Source organism: Lepus europaeus, chromosome 10 (genome assembly GCF_033115175.1).
Source record: "Lepus europaeus isolate LE1 chromosome 10, mLepTim1.pri, whole genome shotgun sequence".
Classification (NCBI taxonomy): Eukaryota; Metazoa; Chordata; class Mammalia; order Lagomorpha; family Leporidae; genus Lepus; species Lepus europaeus.
In genome coordinates, this window is record NC_084836.1 from 113,061,628 (window position 1) to 113,080,138 (window position 18,511).

Here is an 18,511-nt window from a genome sequence, read left to right on the forward strand (position 1 = left end):
TCTTTATCTGTCTCTCCCTCTCTCTCTCTCTCTCTCTCTTCTTTTATCTGTCTGTCTCTTTCTCTGTCTCTCTTTTTCCTCTTTGTCCATTTGTCTCTCTCAAAAATTAACTTTTTTTAAAAAGCGAGGAAGGGTGATATATCTGAGCTAACATGGATTTCTTGTTGAGCTATTGTGGTGGGTGAGGAAACCCAGCAAGCAGAAAACTTGTGCGCAATGTGAGCCTGGGTTTTTCTAAGGTTTCAGTAAGTATAGGACAATACCCACTAGAAGGATGCAAAAGCAACTATCCATAGTCATGTTCTCTGGAAAGGAAAACTGGGGTTCTGAAGTGACAGGGAAAGACTGTATCAACCTAAGGACCCCCCACCACAGCAGCGGACGCCCCCCCCATAGCAGTGGACGCCCCCCCCCACAGCAGCGGACGCCCCCCCCCCCCCCAACAGCAGCAGCTGCCCTTGCTTTCCAAGGGCACCTCAGACATTTGCCAGGACAGACTCAAGTTCAGGGCCACAAAACAGGCTTCGTGCGTCTGAAAGGAGTCAGGGCATTCACCGGGTGTTCCTGACAGCAGTAGAACTACATCAGTATGAAAGAAAGATTTCTGGAAGTTTCTCCACTATTAGGAAGCTAAATAACACACTTCTAAATAACCCATGGGTCAAAGACAAAATCAAAGGGAAATTAAAAAGTACTTTGAACTGAATGAAAATAAAAACATAACGTATCAAAATTTATGGAATGCCATTAAAGCCGTACTTGCAGGGAGATTTATGGCCCTAAATGCCTGTGTGGGGAAAGGAGAAAGGTTACAAAGCAAAGACCCCATCTTCCACCTTCAACAAACTAGAAAAAGAAAGGCGAATTAAGCCCAAAGTAAGCAGAAGGGAAATAATTAAGATCAGAATGGCAATCAATAAATTCTGAAAACAGAAAAATAATAGCAAAAACATCAGTGAAACCAGAAGCTGGTTCTTGAAATAGATCAATAAAGTTGATGAAATTCTAGACCCGCTGGTGGGTGGGGAAGAAAAGAAGATGCAAATGAACAACAGTGAGGGAGGTGACAGTGCTGGGATCTCACAAGGGTGATAGCGCCCCCCGCGGACCTCCTACAGGGTGATAGCGCCCTCTATGGACCTCCTGTAGGGTGATAGTGCCCCCGCGCCTCCTGGAGGGTGACAGCGCCCTCTATGGACCTCCTGCATGGTGATAGTGCCCCCGCGCCTCCTGGAGGGTGACAGCGCCCTCTATGGACCTCCTGCACGGTGATAGCGCCCCCCGCGGACCTCCTGCACAGTGATAGCACCCTCTGGTGAACTCCCTAAGGAAGACTGAACAACACAGAAGAGACGGATTCCTTGTAGGTGAAGTACTACTGTCCCTCATGGAGAAGAGATAGGTAACCTAAGGGGCCTCCATGTCTTCCACAAATTGATTTTGTTGTTATTAAAAATCTTCTCAAAGAAAATGCCATGCCAGGTGACTTCAGTGATCAATTTACCGAACATTTGAGTAAGAAATACAAGTTCTACACAAACTCATTGAAGAGCAGAGTGGCCATTGGCTTGGGGTTGCCTGCATCCTGAATCAGAACACCTGGACTTGGGTCCCAGCTCCACTTCAGACCCCAGCTTCCTGCCAGCTCACACCCTGAGAGGCAGCAGGTGACCCAAGTACCCGGGTCCCCACCACCCATGTGGGGGACCTGGGTTGAGTTCCGGGTTCCTGGCTTTGGCCTGGCCCAGCCCTGATTGTTGAGGGCATTTGGGGAGTGAACCAGCAGGTGGGCAGTCTCTCTCTCTGTACCTTTTAAGTGCATGAAGTTTGTTTTGAAAATAAAATTAGGGAGGAAGGCAAACTTTCCAACTGATTCTGTGAGACCAGAATTAAGTTCATGCCAAAACCAGGCAAAAACTGCAAGAAACTACAGATCGTCAATGTCTAAGCAAAATATTAGCAAATCAAGTCCAAATTATACTTTAAAAGGATACTGCTTTTGTATGTCATGACCAAGTGGCATTTATACCAGAACTGCAAGGTTTAATATTTGAAAATCAATTATAAGTATTCATACTAGCAAACTAGCGGAAAGATTGTCTCAATAAATGTGAAAAAAAATTGACCATCATCTGTTCCAAAAACTCCAAACACGGAGTGGAAGGTGGAAGAAGAGGACGTGTCACGGGCACAATGTTTGTGTCCCCACAACACCCTGTCACCATCTGGTCATCAGTGTGCAGCCCGGGAGAGCCAGGCGAGTGCCGCAAGTGACGAGGACACACTCAGGAGCTGATACCGCAGGAGACCGCTCACGGATCTGCTCTGCTTCTGCCCCAGCCCCCTGCAGACGAGTCCTGGGAGGCAGCAGTGGGGCTCAGGGACCTGCGGCCCTGCTACCTTCATGGGAGACCCAGATGGAGTTCTGGGTTCCTAGCTTCAGCCTGGCCCAGCCCTGGGCATTTGGAAAGTGAACCAGAGGATAGAAGATCTCTATCTATCTGTGTCTGTCTGTCTCTCTCCCCCCTCCTTTTAAAGTAGATGAAAATAAATAAATAATCATGTTTTTAAACCAGTAATAAGAAAATGGCCAACTCAATAAAGAAATAAGCAAAATGTCTGAGCAGGGATTCAGCAAGGAAGGTATCGGGGTGGCAAAATAGCACATGAGTGAAATGCCGGAGCTCTAGACTGCATTCCCATTAGAGAAATGGAGGTTAAACCCACAGCGAGCCACCACCGCATATCTTCTAGAATGGCTTGAATGACAAAGCCTGGCCATCCCCCGGGGAGGCACAGAGGTGGAGCAGCTGGAGGCAGCGCTGTGAGACAGGTCAACCACTTGGAAGAGCGATCCAGCCATTTCCCAAAAGGTGGCTTCCCGTGTGACTCAGCGGTCACACACATTGAAAAGGAGAATTTACGTCCACGGCAAGACTGGTGTGCAAACGCTCCTGGCGGCGCCATCTGTATCTGCAGTCAACTCAGAGAGCCGCCCAGGGGCTGGTGGTCTGTGCCCTCGGAAGAGCCGCCCAGGGGCTGGTGGTCTGTGCCCTCGGAAGAGCCGCCCAGGGGCTGGTGGTCTGTGCCCTCGGAAGAGCCGCCCAGGGGCTGGTGGTCTGTGCCCTCGGAAGAGCAGCTCTCAGCCCTGCAAAGGACCGAACCTCAGAGCATCACACTGACCAGAAGAAGCCATGCGGAGCTCCAGGAAACGCACGCTGGTCTGCGACAAGGGGAGCTGATCCGGGCGCCTGGGAGGGAAACGGGAGGAAAGGATCCCAAGAAACTCTTGCAGTCGTGGGATTTGTCCATGACGTTGACCGTGATCCGGGTTTCATAGAACACGCGTGTGTCAAAACTGAAACCGGGCCCAGTAAACCCGTGTGATCTATGTCGATTACACCTCAATAAAGCTGTGAAATAAGTAAACCCATTAAAAGGGAGGAGAAGCAAGCGTAAAAGGACTCCAAAAAGTGTTTCCAGAAATCACTGAGTCCCATGAGCCTCTATCTGTGACCTTGAACTTGAATTTCATTTCTCAAAAATGTGTGAAGTTGGGTAAAGGGCTGCCTGTGGTTGGTTGGTTGGTTGTTTTGGGTTTTTTTTTTTTTTTAAGGATTTATTTTCATTACTTGAAAGCCGGAGTTACCCAGAGAGAGAAGGAGAGGCAGAGAGAGAGAGGTCTTCCATCAGTTGGTTCACTCTCCAGATGGCCACATCAGCTGGAGCTGTGCCGTTCCGAAGCCAGGAGCCAGGAGCTGCTTCTGTGTCTCCCATGTGGGTGCAGGGGCCCAAGGACTTGGGCCATCTTCTACTGCTTTCCCAGGCCATAGCAGAAAGCTGGATTGGAAGTGGAGCAACCGGGGCTTGAACTGGCACCCATATGGGATGCCGGCACTGCAGGCGGTGGCTTTACCGGCTACGCCACGGCACCAGCCCTTGGTTGGTTTTCTGAATCCCTGCTTCCTTGGCTTCTCACAGCCTTATTTTAGACATCTGTTAGGTAACTTGCATTTCTCTCTATTTTTCATGTTTGCCTGGGTGTTCACAGGGGCAACAAGTATTTTTCTCAGCCCGAGTGGCCTTCAGTGACCAAGTGAATCGAGATAAACCGTGTTTACGTCGCTCTGCGGCACTGGTGGACCCAGCAGAAATCGTTTCTCCAGAAGAAAGTCTCTGCGAGTTCCGTGTCTGGGAACCTCGGCAAACGCTGGGGAGCTGGAGAGCGCCCAGCCAGCCTGGCAGCCCAGTCACGTCTTGTCTCATTACAGCCTGAATCTGCTAAGGAGTTTTATAAATATTAAATAAACAAGAGTTGAGTCCCCTGGGCTTTGGCGGGAAATGGCCCTTCCAGAATAGACAAAAACGAGGCCATTGCCAAGTGTTCTTACACAAAGGCATTTCCCCTTGATGACCCAAGAACTGGCGATCACGGACGGTGAGACGGAGTCCGCGGGGTGCACGTGGGAGCTAAATCAAGCCGCTGAAAAGCAAGCGCGGTGGGCAGCCCTCCAAGGTTCCACACCGGTTTATAACCCTGGCCCTCTCTGGTAGCAAGGACTGCCCCGGATGTTGCCACAGATTTGCGGGGCACATGAGCCCGCGTTCCCTGGATAACTCAGCAGATGACAAAGTCTGGGAAGAAGCCATGAGTGCAAACCTAGGGCCTTACCAGTCACGGCCCAGCTTCGGTGCTGCCAGAGGGCCTGTGGCCCGGACAGGCTGCTCTGCTCGGTTGGGGCTGATTGACAGTTGCCCGAGGGCGGGCACATGGCAGCCACAGCCAAGAGCCTGAGCGTGATGAGAATCAGCAGGTGCACCCTCCTACAAAGCATAAAGAACTCTTCTCCTGGACAGTGGTGCGGCCCTGTAGGGAGAGGAACACGGGGTCCTCTCCCTACACACCCCTCCTTCACCTCTGCATGTCAGGGAGTCTCTTTCAGGCCAAAAACTTTGATGCCCAGCTGCATAGGAATACGAGGGGGCTTCCAAAACGTGGGTGGGGAAAATGGAATAAGAGATGAATTTATTTTGGTGCAAAAAAGTTGGAAATCCGTGTGTGGTGTCTTCATCGTACGCACGTTCCGTCAACTTTTTGGAGACCCCTGATGAGTATTTTCTTCCGTCTGTTAATCTAGGAATACAAAGCTATGCCCCCTGTCACTGTAGCCCCTCTCGCTAAGGCCCTCTGGTCCGGTGTCCCCGCCCCCTGGAGCCTTCCCTGGCCAGTGCCGTACGGAGTAGTGGTCTCAGCACCCCTGCTCCCCACCCTGGCTTCCTGGCTTCCTGGCTCTGTGCAACACAGACTTCCACCAGACACAGTGTGCACACCTGTTTCTTTGATGTCTCTCCTCTCACTAGAATTTAAATGCCATGAGAATCAGGCCACACCCCCAGCGCCTGGAGCAGTGCCTGCTCCACAAGCACTTGTTTGGTGGATGAAAGATACTGAGTGCCACGAATGGGCCAATTAAGCAACTTTCAGGTGTGGTCTTGATTCAGTGTGACTGGCCTTGGGTGCTACTTCACGTCAGAGAGAGATGGCGCTGGTGTGATGCCGCCCTGGAGGAGATGCCAGCAAAACTTCTGATCTGTCCCCCATTGCCTCTCGTACCCCAGGTGAATACAGCACACACGACGGACCCTCCACGCCTGCCAAAGAAGGAGACACAGACAGGCCGCATCGGGCCTCCGACGGGAAGCTCCGGGGCCGGTCCAAGAGGGGCAGCGACACCTCCCCAGCGGGGGACAGCGAGATAGAGGTAAGCCAGTGAATGTCAACGGCGCACAAGGCCCAAACAGGCTGCCTCCCAAGAGGGCGTGGCGCCTTGTGTTGGCCAATCACAGTGACGGAGACGGGGGAGGGGGCGGAGCTGCTGGGCGAGCACGGGTGCCTGACCAGGTGGAGAAGGCTGAGCCTGGAGCTGTGCAGAGCGGAGGTTCTCGGGCTGGAGGGGAGTCAGAGGCACCTGCCGGGTGGGGGCAGGGGACTTGTGAGCACATCCGTGCTGCCTCCCCCACCTCGGGCTCCCCCAGAGACAGGCATGGCCTGAGAATGTGCATTTCTAAACAATCTGGGCCTGGGACCGCACTCTAAGGGCCTCGTGTAAAGAAGGCAGCAGGCAGGGGCCTACAGCGGGGTTCAGGTGGTCCCTAGCCCTGGCGACGTCAGAACCATGGCTGCTTTGTGAAATATAGATACCAGGCCCCATCCCAGACCATGCGGAGACACTTTGGGAGGGCTGGGGAGAGTTTATTTTTTCAAGATTAATTAATTTATTTGAAAGAGAAGCTGGAAGAGAGAGAGAGATCTTCCATCCGCTGGTTCACTCCCCGATGGCCGCAATACCCAGGTCTGAGCCAGGCTGAGACCAGGAGTCAGGAACGCCATCATCCGGGTCTCCCACGTGGGGCCAGGGACCTTAATACTTGGACCATCACCCACTGCTTCCCCGAGTGCATCAGCAGGGAGCTGGATCTGAAGCCAGGCCTCGAACCGCTCTGATACGGGGTGCAGTGTCCCACACAGCAGCCTAGCCTGCACCACAACGCTGGCCCCTCGTTGGTTTGGCTGTTTGGTTTCTGTTTGTTCTATTTGGGGGGTTTTGTGGCTTTTGTTTGGGTTTCTGTGCTGGGGACAGTTCTGCAAGGTCCCTTGCTGACAGCCATGTGGCTGAGATGGTTACCCACCTGCAGGCTGGCTCCAGTGCATGTGCGGCTTCTGTGATTCGAGTGACTCTGACAATGCTTGCCAGCCCGGGCTGCATGTTAGAACCACATGGGAGGGCCGGCGCCGTGGCTCACTTGGTTAATCCTCCGCCTACAGCACTGGCATCCCATATGGGCACCAGGTTCTACTCCTGGTTGCTCCTCTTCCAGTACAGCTCTCTGCTGTGGCCCAGGAGTGCAGTGGAAGATGGCCCAAGTACTTGGGCCCTGCACCCGCGTGGGAGACCAGGAAGAAGCCCCTGGCTCCTGGCTTCGGATCGGTGCAGCGTGCCCACCGTAGCAGCCGTTTGGGGTGGTGAACCAATGGAAGGAAGACCTTTTTCTCTGTCTCTCTCACTGTCTAACTCTACCTATCAAATAATAATTTAAAAAAAGAACCACGTGGGGAGCCTGGCGACGCCTTCATTCTCCAGCGGCACCCCAGGCTGATTCAGCAGGTTCCCCAAATGTAGGACCCCAGCATGAGCGTTAGTAACACTCCCCAGAGGATTCCAGAATCACTGGTCTAGGGATGCGCCAATCTTTATTATAACAAAGGAAGTGTAGGATGATTGGTCAGACACTGAAATTCACCCCCCAACACCAGGAAAAAAAAAAAGAGCATATGGGGGGGCGGGACATATAACGATACCATGGCAACATGGATGCCAAAATGATAAATAGGTGGAAGTGACTGTGACCTTTCAAGGAGGGGAAATGGGCGGCTTCCCGCGTGTGTTGAGTGCGCTGCAGGTGCGGTGCGTGGGCAGAGCGGCCCGTGCATCGTCGTCTCGCTCCTGTTCGTACATAATTCTGTACATTTTATCTAGCAGCCGAAAGCTCGGCCAGACACTCAGATACGTAAGAAGTATCATCTTCATTGTTTTCTTAAAAATCAATGTCTAATCCTCCACCTTGCGGCGCCGGCACACCGGGTTCTAGTCCCGGTTGGAGCGCCGGATTCTGTCCCGGTTGCCCCTCTTCCAGGCCAGCTCTCTGCTGTTGCCAGGGAGTGCAGTGGAGGATGGCCCAAGTGCTTGGGCCCTGCACCCCATGGGAGACCAGGCTAAGCACCTGGCTCCTGCCATCAGATCAGCGCAGTGCGCCGGCTACAGCGCGCCTACTGCGGCGGCCATTGGAGGGTGAACCAACGGCAAAAGGAAGACCTTTCTCTCTGTCTCTCTCTCACTGTCCACTCTGCCTGTCAAAAAAAAAAAAATCAATGTCATTTTAACTCTGAATGCCCACCCTCCCAGGGATTAGGAAATTCTCACCGTCGGGGCCCTTCTGCCACAGTTGTATGAGAAGCAGAGGTTCAAGCGGTCTCAAAACAGAAGGGCCTCTCGGGTCCGGTGTGGCTCAGTTGCTGTTCCCTCCCCAGTATCAAAGCCTTCAGTGCTCAAAGTGCAGCCGCTCTCGAGAACTTCCGTGGCAGACACTGGGCACGGGGATCCTCGTGGAGCCCAAGAACTTTCAGGTCTTAGCCGCAGTCCTTTGGTCACAAACAGCGGACCACAGTGCTGGTTACGTAAGCAACAAGGAGCCTGCTGGGAGAGGACATGGCCAGGAGACAACAGAACCTGGTTTAGAGAGAAAGAGACAGAGGCAGTGCTGCAAGGTGCCAGCCCCGGCTGGAGGGAGAACCATCTGTGATGCCAGCGCCATCTCGCTCAACATCGTACTCTGGGGAATGGCATCCCGTGGGCCTGGCTTGAGTCTTCTGTCTGTCCCTTGGTGGACACTTCCACCAAGACACACAGCCAGGAAGGAAAATCAGGATGCTCTTAGAAGACAATGGACGTCTGGGGCATTGGTACCCAGTACCTGCTAATACGGCTGCAGCAGCCGCTTGTGGCCGGAGTCTCAGCAGATCGTCTGTGGGGACCCTGCACGTGGTCACCCTCCTGAGGAATGCCGGCAGCCTGACCCTAGGCACCTGCCCCAGACCAGGTATTGCCCCTGCCCAGGGACCATCCTCACTCCATGAGAGCCACCTCATCCTGAGAGCCACCTCCCTCCCAGGTGGAGGAGAAGGTGCACCGTCCCTTCATGGGCTCAGGCTGTGGCAGAAGGCTAGGACAAAGTTAGCTGGCTCCTTGCTGATGTCCTGGGAAAAGCAGCGGAGGATGGCCCGGCTGTTTGGGCCCCTAACACCCACGTGGGAGACCCAGATGAAGCACCTGACTCCTGGCTTTGGCCGGGCTCAGCCCTGGCTGTTGCGCTCATCTGGGGAGTGACCCAGCAGGTGGAAGACCTCTCTCTCTGTCTCTCCCTCCCTCTCTGTAACTCTGACTTTCAGATAAATAAATAAATCTGTAACAAAAAGTCCCCCCCTCTCCAGAAAGTTGCCCAGCCGCCTACCGTGGCTTCTGCTCTTGGTAGCGCTGAGAGTGAAGAGACGTTTTTCCATTAAGCCGAGAAGGAGGAGGGGAGAGTTGTGGCATGGAAGCCAGGGATTAGAGGGTGATATTTTCTGGAAACATCTGCTTCTCCATTGCAGAGCAAGGACCACTGGGCAAGAACAGTGGGAGAGGTGTGAGTCGTGTTTCACTCCTTGCTTAATGTCAGCAGGGCGGCCCTGCCTGGGTCACACCTCTTAAGTCTTCGGCAGTTGTGCAAATGACCGAAGCCCAGGGGAGAGGAATTATGTCAGAGTGGAAAGGAGGGAAACTCTGAGCATGTATTAGTTAAAATCCCTAGCTGCAGGTGCCAGAAACCAGCGTGCACTTGCTTAAGCGGAAAAGCAGAATTGACTTTAAGGGTGTGGAGACTGTCAGAGCCCTAGGGCAGGCACCCAGTGGTATGCCTCGGGATTCTGGAATCTTCCAGGGAGTCAGAAGCGGTGAGGCCGCTGGAAGCCCCCAACGGCAATGCCTTTGCACTGTCCCCGTGTGCTGGTGACCAGGCACAGCGCTGCTGCAGGCCTTCCCCACCCCGACCACACTGCGCCCACGCGCGCCCTGGTCCTGAACTGTGTTGAGTTCTCTTTCCGACTGTGACCTCTTCCTTTGCTCTCCGTGGCCTTGTTCTTGCTTATACGTCTCAGGGCCAGCGGGCCACCAGCAGTTCCCCAGGGATGGTGACTTTCGTTGAAGGCTCCTGGGAAAGACTCCTGAACCCCTGTGGCTAGGAACCCATCCTGGCCCAAACCATGGTGGCCTAGGAATCGGGGCCACCCACAGCACGGCCACCAGGAACTCGCCTGCTGAGAATCCTGGGCAAGCAACAGGCTGTAAGAGATGCGGAGAGGATAGACTCTCTTCCTTAGAGGACACGCATGGGTACTTAACAGAGCCTGTACTAAGTTTGGAAATATTTGCTTATTAATAAAAAAAAATCTATTCCTGAAATTTCTGAGTCCAACCCAGTTAGTTAAGTAAGTCCCAAAAAGTTAGGACTTGGAATATCTGAACCTCAGAAGGCTTTCCCCAATGCTAGTTTTCAAATTGTTTTTGCACCCAAATAAACGTATCTTTTAATTCCAATTTTCCATGAACTTCTTGAATTAACGGAGCGTTTTAGGAGGTGGCCCTTTGGCGAGCGTGGAGTGGGTGGGAGCATTAACCTCGCTCCCCGACACCAGTTACAGAGGTGTTCCGGTCTTTTGTTCTTTAAAATAGCGCTCACCAGAAGGAGTATGAAAAGTAAAGGTGACGCCAGATAAGTAAGGTGAATGAGAAACAACCTAAGTTATGAGAGACAGGCTAGAACAACCCCGGTTGGTTTTCTTACAAAGATGCCAGGAGACCGCGCATTCGGGTAGGGAAAGCGTGGCGTGGAAATGCTTAGACGACGGCAGGAATCGGAACTGGAGGAGTGGACGAGGACGTGTACGCCGTCTCCTAGGACACAGGTCACAGGACAGTCCCGGAAGTGGGGTCTGAGAGGAGAAGCAGGATCGGTCCACTTCACTGGACGACTGGGAATTCCAGAGAGAGGAAACAGTGGAAAATAGGGCAGGCATGTCTTTAAGAAAGAAGAAGAAGAACCTTCCAAGGCTATAAAAACATGCAAGTCATTGGGCTAAAAATGCCCTCGAGTGCTGAACAGCTTGAGTTTAAAGAGAACAACACCTTCATGTGGCCTCGTGACATTTAAGGACAGGGCCAGTGTCGGGTGCCGTGGGTTACGCCGTCACCTGTGACTCCGGCATCCCATATGAGTCCCACTTTGAGTCCCGGCTGCTCCACTCCCACCTGGCTCCCTGCTAATGTGCCTGGGGAGGCAGCAGCAGACAGCCCAAGTGCTTGGGCCCCTGCACTCACGTGGGAGACCCCGATGGAGTTCTGCTGTCCTGGCTTTGGCTTGGCCCTTGTGGCCATTCGGGTAGTGAACCAGCAAATGAAAGATGCCTTTTGCATTCTCTCTCTCTCTCTGTCTCTGCCATTCATAATAATTAATAAATTAAATCCTTAAGCATCAACATTCAGACAGAGAACAGAAAATGTGATTCTAGCGATAACGTGCCAGCCACGTCCCCCACACTGACAGTAGAGCAGTCGGTCTATCCTGATGGTTATTGGAGAGCAAAGGGAGCAGAGGACAGGTGGGGCTGCCAGTATCCGTGTCTGCCGCATTGAGGTCACCATCAGCCTGGGAAGAACGCCCGAAGCTGAGGGCACTGGAAATCGGGAGAGATGTGAGGTCCCAGAGAAACGGGAGAGGTGACCATGAGGCAGACCCTCACCTGGAGGCTGCGCACTCGAAAGGGTCTCATTGAATGGCAAAGGGATACGTACGCCACTCCGAATCATGGAGGCAATCACCAGGCTCACCGAGAGCAGAAACGATTAGGAATAGTTGGCCCTGTGGTGCACGGTGGATTAAAATGGCAGTACTGCACGGTGTCCAATGAGTTATTTGATTTTTATTGTTGTTTTTGGACAGAACTCCTTTTCTGAGCTTTTCTTGCGGAAGGCAAGATCGGGCTTCTTGGTTCTGGCATCTGTGGGGTTGATGGGAGCCCAAAATCTATCCATCAGAATACACGGCGCACATCTGGTCGGGGGAGTCGCACGGCATCACTGAGCCGCAGTTTATAACTGAATCTTTTTCAAGACTTCTTTTCCGCCCGGGGAGTTAATTTCTACAGACGTTAAGTCAGATGCAAGCGAGTCCATTTGTCTGTTCTCTTCCTCTCTCTCATCACAGCGTGTGTTCGTGTGGGACTTGGATGAGACAATAATTATTTTTCACTCCTTACTCACGGGGACTTTTGCATCCAGATACGGGAAGGTAAGAATCCGCTTTGTCTTTTTTTTTTTCCAAACCTGACTCTGTGCAGCAGTTGGTCCTGGGAATTATGGGGGCTGCTTCGTGAGGCTGCTTCTCCAACAAAAGCTGCCCCGTTAGGTCAGCCTGGGTTTGTAAAACTCGAATTTTCCTCTGACATGTGAAAATTTAATTAGCGATCGTCTCCCATGCCTTTTATTCCAACACGCGGTGCGATCAGCATTTCCTTGGTCAGCTACAAGCTCGCGGCCTTAGCTGGTATCTGCCTCAAAGGGCTAGGACCCACGACGGCCAGCAACAGTAATCCCAGCTGGACACCGGGGTGGGGGAAAGTACTTGTCTTCCTCCCTGGTGGTTAGCGTAGCACCTCGCCTCCGCCAAACGAATTCCGTTTTCCTTCCCTTTCTCTGAGGTGAGGGGGAGGCACTGTCAGCTCCGGCATGCACCCCAGCGACAGCTTTGCAAACCTATCTCGGGGCAAACTGTGTCAGGGAAGCAGCCAGGTGGAATTCTGGGCAAATGCTCCGGGCGGGGACGAAGGCAGCTGCTGAGGCCCAGCGTTTACCCGTCGAGCTTCTCAACAGACCACAGTGGGCGCCCCTCCCCGCATCTGCCGTCTCTGGAGTGGACACGCGGGGGGGTGGGCGGTGCTTAAGAGGACTGTCACTTGTCACCTCCTCGAAGGTGAGAGACCTCTGGGGCAGCTGCTTCCACGCCCGGGTAGGAACCTTGAGACTCACCAGCGCCTGGGAAGTATTTCTGTTTCTGTTTAGAGACCAGGACTACGATCTGACACCGCCTCATGGCTTTCCCAGCTGCGCGTGGGTTTTATGGGGGCTGTAACAAACGGGGTGTGTAATTAGCAAGATGGATTTATCGTCTGCCGCTCTGCCGTAAAGAATATAAAGGTGGTGTTGGGGGTGCAGAAACCTGCTGCCGGCCGGAGTGCATTACCACATCCAGCAGCACCCGTGTGTGGTTTGGGGCTGTCCGCTTAGGAAAAGGGGCAGAGCCCGGAGCCGCTGGGAACGCCGCTGGGCAACCCCAGGGGGCCTCGGTGCATCGCCCACCCACCACCCTGCTCAGGTCACTTCCCTGCGACATGTGGGCACAGCGCTCTCTGAAGTCCCCTCGCTCTGTGGGGTCGTGCAGTGCCTGGTGGCTTTGGGACATGATTTTTTAAAAATATGTATCTCCTTATGTGAGAGGCAGTCACAGATAGAAAGAGGGAGAGACAGAGAGAGGTCTCCCACCCACGGGTTCACTCCCCAAATGACCGAAATGGCCGGAGCTGAGCTGATCAGGAGCTTCTTCCAGGTCTCCCACGCAGGTTCAGGGGCCTGAGGGCTTGGGCCATCTTCTGCTCTCCCAGGCCATAGCAGAGAGCTGGATCGGAAATGGAACAGCCGGGACTCGAACCAGGGCCCACGTGGGATGCCAGCACCGCAGGCGGGGGCTTTACCCTCTTCGCATCAGCGCCGGCCCCGGGACATGATCTTTGCGTCTGTGTCCCACTGCTACTCCTGAAACCAAACTTTAGTCTTTCCCAACACAGGAACAAGGCCCAGAGTGTGTCCCTGGGCCCCCGTGCCCCAGCCCATGTCATCCCGAGTCGCAGCCACCTCTGTCCAGCTGCACTCCTCATCACTGCCACCTTCGCCTCTGGCTTGGCCTCCTGTCCGCTCGCCGCACTTCCGCTGTCCCAGGCAGGGTCATGCCGAACACAAGCTTGGCCGTGTCACCCCCACGCTGAGCAGCCGTCCGCAGCTTCCCCATGGAGGCCCTACCCCGCCTCGGGGGCCCTTCCTGGGCAGTCTCCCCCTCCCCACCCCAGTGGTTCTCTGCCCTCCTGTCTGCCATGTCCTCCCCCGTTCTGCCGGCTTCTCCCAGAAACAGGCCCTGACACAAGGACTGAGCACGGGAATTTGGAAGGTGATCCTGGGACACCTGGGTGCTGCGCGGAAACGTGAAGGGGCGGAGGGAAGGAAGCCAGCCCTGGATGCTGGACCATCCCACGGGGGCGGCCGGGGCACCCACAGCGACCCCTGCAGCCCGTAGAGGGCACAGCTCGGAGCTGACGGCTCTGGGAGGGGAGTGGGCGTGGGAATTTACCCACAAATCCCCTTCCTTCCATCGTGGGTAGGAGGTTTCTCCAGGGCTGGAACCTCCCTGAGCCTCAGGCCCCAAGAAAGCCTCGGGCTAGGGAACCATGGGTGCTCCCCATCGAAGGGCTCCACACGTGCGGGAATGGTGCCAGCTGAGGGAGTCTGGGGAAAGGCCTTTGCCTAGATCCAGAATATTCTAGAACATTCTTTCGCTGGATTCAGCCCTACTTATCTTTCAGTTCTTGTTTAGTAGTTAGCTGAAAGGCAGAAGCAGAGAGACAGGCAGATCTTCCATGCACTGATTCACTCCCCAAACGCCCACAACACCCAGAGCCGGGCCAGGCCGAAGCCAGACGCCAGACTCCACCCTGGGACTCCTGCACGGGTGACAGGGACTCAGCCACCTTCCATCGTGCGTCTTGTCGGGAAGCTGGAATCAGGAGCAGAGCTGGGACGACGCAGGCATCGCAGGTGCCAATGCCTGCCCCGGGCCCGAGTGCCCACGTAGCTTCCACCCCAGTACCCAGACCACCACTGCCCTCCGTCTAAACGGTGTCCGTCCCTGTGGGTTCTTTTCATCCCCGTCACAGCTGTTCACTCAGCATCCGCCTGCCCCATAGGCCACAAGCGTGAGCAGGGCACGGGCCACGCGTGTGTCGTTTGAATCCCAACCACGCGTGGTGCCTGGGACAGCCTTGCTCGTGGGAGAGCAGAGTCGGACAAGCGGGAACGGGAAGCTGCAGGACGGGGACCTCTCCCCACGCGTGTCCAGTGCTTTGTCCGCAGTGCATAGAGCGGTGCCTCCTTCTCAGTAGGTGGCGAGCAGACGTTTGTTAAATGAAGGGAGGGAGGGAGAGAGGAAGGAAGGAAGGAAGGAAGGGAGAAGAGAGGAAGAAAATGAAAACAGAAATCCCTGACCGGTGGCCACCGGCCAGATTCAGCCAGCAGATATTTTCGTTTGGCCCCCAGAGCGTTTGGAAAAATGTGAATTTGTCGCCAGCATTTAAAAATCAGGAGAGTACACAGACCAAAGCCTTCCAGATTTCCAGCTTGTCTTGAAAAATTAGGAAATCTTGGGGCCGGCACAGCGGGTTGGGGCCCTGGCCCGAAGCGCCAGCATCCCATGTGGGCGCCAGTTCTAGTCCCAGCTGCTCCACTTCCGATCCAGCTCTCTGCTGTGCCCTGGGAAAGCAGTAGAAGATGGCCCAAGTCCTTGGGCCCCTGCACCCACGTGGGAGACCCAGAGGAAGCTCCTGGCTCCTGGCTTTGGATCGGCCCAGCTTTGGCCGTTGTGGCCATCTAGGGATGAACCAGCGGATGGAAGCTCGCTCTCTCTCTGTCTCTACCTCTCTCTGTAACTCTTTCAATTAAATAAAATAAATCTTTAAAAAAAAAAAAAAAAAGAAAAAATAGGAAATCTGGCACTCCCGTGTCGCCAGGTGGGAGTGCAGTGGCCGCCGGCATCCGAGGGCACGCATCGTGCAGCCTGCCACCACTCCACCCCGACCCTCGAGCCCAGGATTGGGGTCTCTGGCCCCACTGGAATCCAGGTTTCAACACCCATCATAGAATTACAGGACCACAGAATTTCAGGGCTAGAAAGACTTGCAAAACCAGCACGTTCAGTTGGTTTACGTGGGAGGAGAGACTGAGGTTCATGGGAATCGGATCACCCGGGGGAGGGAGGGTCAGCTGGGCGCACCACCTTCCTGTGTGATCCCTGGATGTAAAGGGCAGTCTCTGGTGAGAAGCTCTGGGACCCCGGGTCTCCTGTGCTGCCCTCGTTGCTCTTCTAGAATCTTCCGTGCCCTCCTGCAGCACTAAGGTGAGAAATGAGAATTTTTTTATTCACAAATCCGGCAACCCTAGGAGAGCCAGGAAACAGCCAGGGCTTAGAACAGACCCAGGTCAGGCTGCTGTGCAGCACCAGAGAGCCAGGCCCTCCCGTCGTGTCCCCGGCCATCCCCGGAGGGTTGTCCTCGGTGACAGGCCAGGCCCAGGCTCACCCCCTTGTCTGAATCCGAGCCATAAGAGTGGGAATGGCAGGAGAAGACGCCACCCCTCCCTCTTGTATTGCACCATTGCATTGTCCCTCCCGGTGAAGGGCCAACCCCAGAAGTTTCGTGCGTCACTTCCGCTCACGTCCCGTTGGCCAGAACTTGATCCGGGGACCCTATCCAGCCGCCAGGGAGCCTGTGAAATTCCGTCTGTCGGGGGGGCAGTCCTGCGCCCAGTTAAAATCGAGAGAGTCTGTGACTCCAAAAGCGAGGAAGGGGGAACGGGTGGCGGAGGGGGACACTTGACCGTTTCTAGCCCAAGACCATACGCTGGAAGGAAGAGCGCTGAGGTGAAGCTGTGGGGTGCGCCCATGAAAACGCAGCGAGACTTTGGGGTCAAATTAGGAGTCTTTCTGAGCCAGCTGGCGACTGCCCTCTCTCAGAGCAAGTCCGGGGAAGGCAGCCCCGAGTTGTAGCAGCGGGGGGTGGGGTGGGGGTTAAAGGCGAAACTCTCATCCTGGTGCCCTTGGCCATTACCTGCTTACAGCTACTCTGCCACAGTAAGTGATGAGAGACTAAAATCCGTGCTCTTTGAAAGGCCCCGGGAACAATTGCGTTCGTGGGTCTGAAGCTCCCGAGAGCGCTGTGTGGGCTACGGCTGTACACGTGGAAGTCAGGGGGTGGAGAGGGCTCCGAGGGGCAGCAGTGTGGCCCCATTTTGCAGACAGAGTAACTGACACGAGGGAGCTTCTGTGGCTGGGGCACCCATGGCGTAGCCTCCGCTGTGGCCTGCATTCCCCAGAAGCCGCAGCCGCTCCGTGTCAGGCAGGATTCTCAGACAGTGTTGGGGGACATTTGCCCCAGCGGTTAAGAGGCCGCTTGGGACACCAGCATCCTATGTCAGGGTGCCTGGTTCAAGTCCTGGCTGCACTTCCAATTCTAGCTTCCTGATAACACACACCCTAAGAGGCAGCAGATGATGGCACAAGTGCCTGGGTCCCTGCCACCCCCAAAGGAGACCCGGATGGAGTTCTGAGCTCCTGGCCCCAGCCTGGCCCAGCCCCAGCTGTTTTGGGTACTTGGGGAGTGAACCAACAGATAAAAGGTCTGTGTCTCTCTGCCTTTCCAATAAAAAGAAAATAAGTTTTTTAAATAGACACCAAAATGTTTCAGTTACAAAGGGAATTTGTTGAATCGTAGTCATTGAAAAACCAAGCAGTGCCTGGGTCTCAGGTCTGGCTGGATCCAGGAGCTTAGGCAGTGTTCCCAGGTCATTCTGTGGCCCTCAGCAAACTTGCTCCATGTGGCGAATCCCTCCCAGTAATCCCAGCTATACAGGGAATCCGCCTACTGCCCAAATTCCAGCACAGTTCCCAGACTGGAATCTCACTGCACTCAGTTGGATCCCGCATCCATACTTGCATTGATCTCCATAACTCTGGCCAGCCTAGATGAAGAGCCCACTAGCGGCATGGAGGGCATAGGGGGCTGAGTGGGAAAGGGGCACCCACCAAAGGAAACAAGCATGCGGGGACTGTGGGCATGCAAAGGACGGGGCAGGGTGCCCTGTGCATCCCATGGCTGCCTGCTCGTAGCCACTGTGTCGAGTGCTATGCAGGAAGCAGAAATCGGATCGGTGGCCATCTGGAACAGGGGGAGGGACTTCCTGTTTCCTTCAGGGAGTAAGACCCACAGAGCTAAGATGGCTCAGGTGTGATCAGACCAGGTGTTTGCATCTTAAATCAGAAACCAGCCCTCTTCCCGGTCCCCGGCAGGGCTGCGCTGCTCCTGGCTGTCCCGTCTCCACTGCCTTCCCACCACCTCCTCCCAGTGCTCACATGCCCCTCAGGTAGCTGTATTTCCCAGCCTCTGTGGGTCCCTTAGAGCTCCCTCGGCGAGCTGGGGCAGCCAGCCGTGGCCGCCGCCTCTCTCCCAGACAGCAATGTGAAGTAGTTTCACTTCCTTCACGTGCACGCCGACATTTGCCTGCCTGTCCTGGTTACCGTTGCCTGGTCAGTAGGAAGTGGGGTCTCATGGTGAGTCTGATGGGCATTCGCCTAGTGACCAGTTCACTAACAGTGACAGCAACCTTGTACTGCCGGTGTCTCTTTGGAAAAACACCTGGACAGCTCCTTTGCCTGGGTTTTACCTGGTTTGTCTTGTCTTGTTCAGCGCTAAGAGCTTTCTACACCCTGGATACCGGTGTGTTAGCAGACATGGGAGCTGCACACGTTCCCTCCGGCCTGGGGGCTGTCTTTTCGCCTTCTCAGGGGTGGTCTTGGGCCGACCAAGTCCTTCATTTCGATGGAGTCCCACCAATCAGTGTTTTCTCCCGTTACTCGTGCTTTCCACGTCGTATCTGAGAAACCAGTGCCCAGTTCAGTTCACAGAGATGGCCTCCTGCACTGTCTTCTAGGATCTGTGTCCTTGTAGCTCTTACGTGGAGGTCTGTGAGCCATCCGAGGTTAA

The 18,511-nt window shown here is 54.6% G+C and overlaps 1 protein-coding gene across 3 annotated transcripts in view; it reads left to right on the top strand.

Annotated features, from left to right (window-relative positions):
- Window positions 1-18,511, top strand: part of EYA2 (EYA transcriptional coactivator and phosphatase 2) — a 208,932-nt gene that overhangs the window by 140,379 nt on the left and 50,042 nt on the right. For 2 of the 3 annotated variants that reach the window (XM_062204297.1, XM_062204296.1), the window contains exons 8-9: window positions 5,620-5,762; window positions 11,860-11,943. In XM_062204297.1, coding sequence (XP_062060281.1) covers window positions 5,620-5,762; window positions 11,860-11,943 — 227 coding nt within the window. The remainder of the gene's footprint in view (window positions 1-5,619; window positions 5,763-11,859; window positions 11,944-18,511) is intronic. The other variant, XM_062204298.1, reaches the window with a different exon arrangement.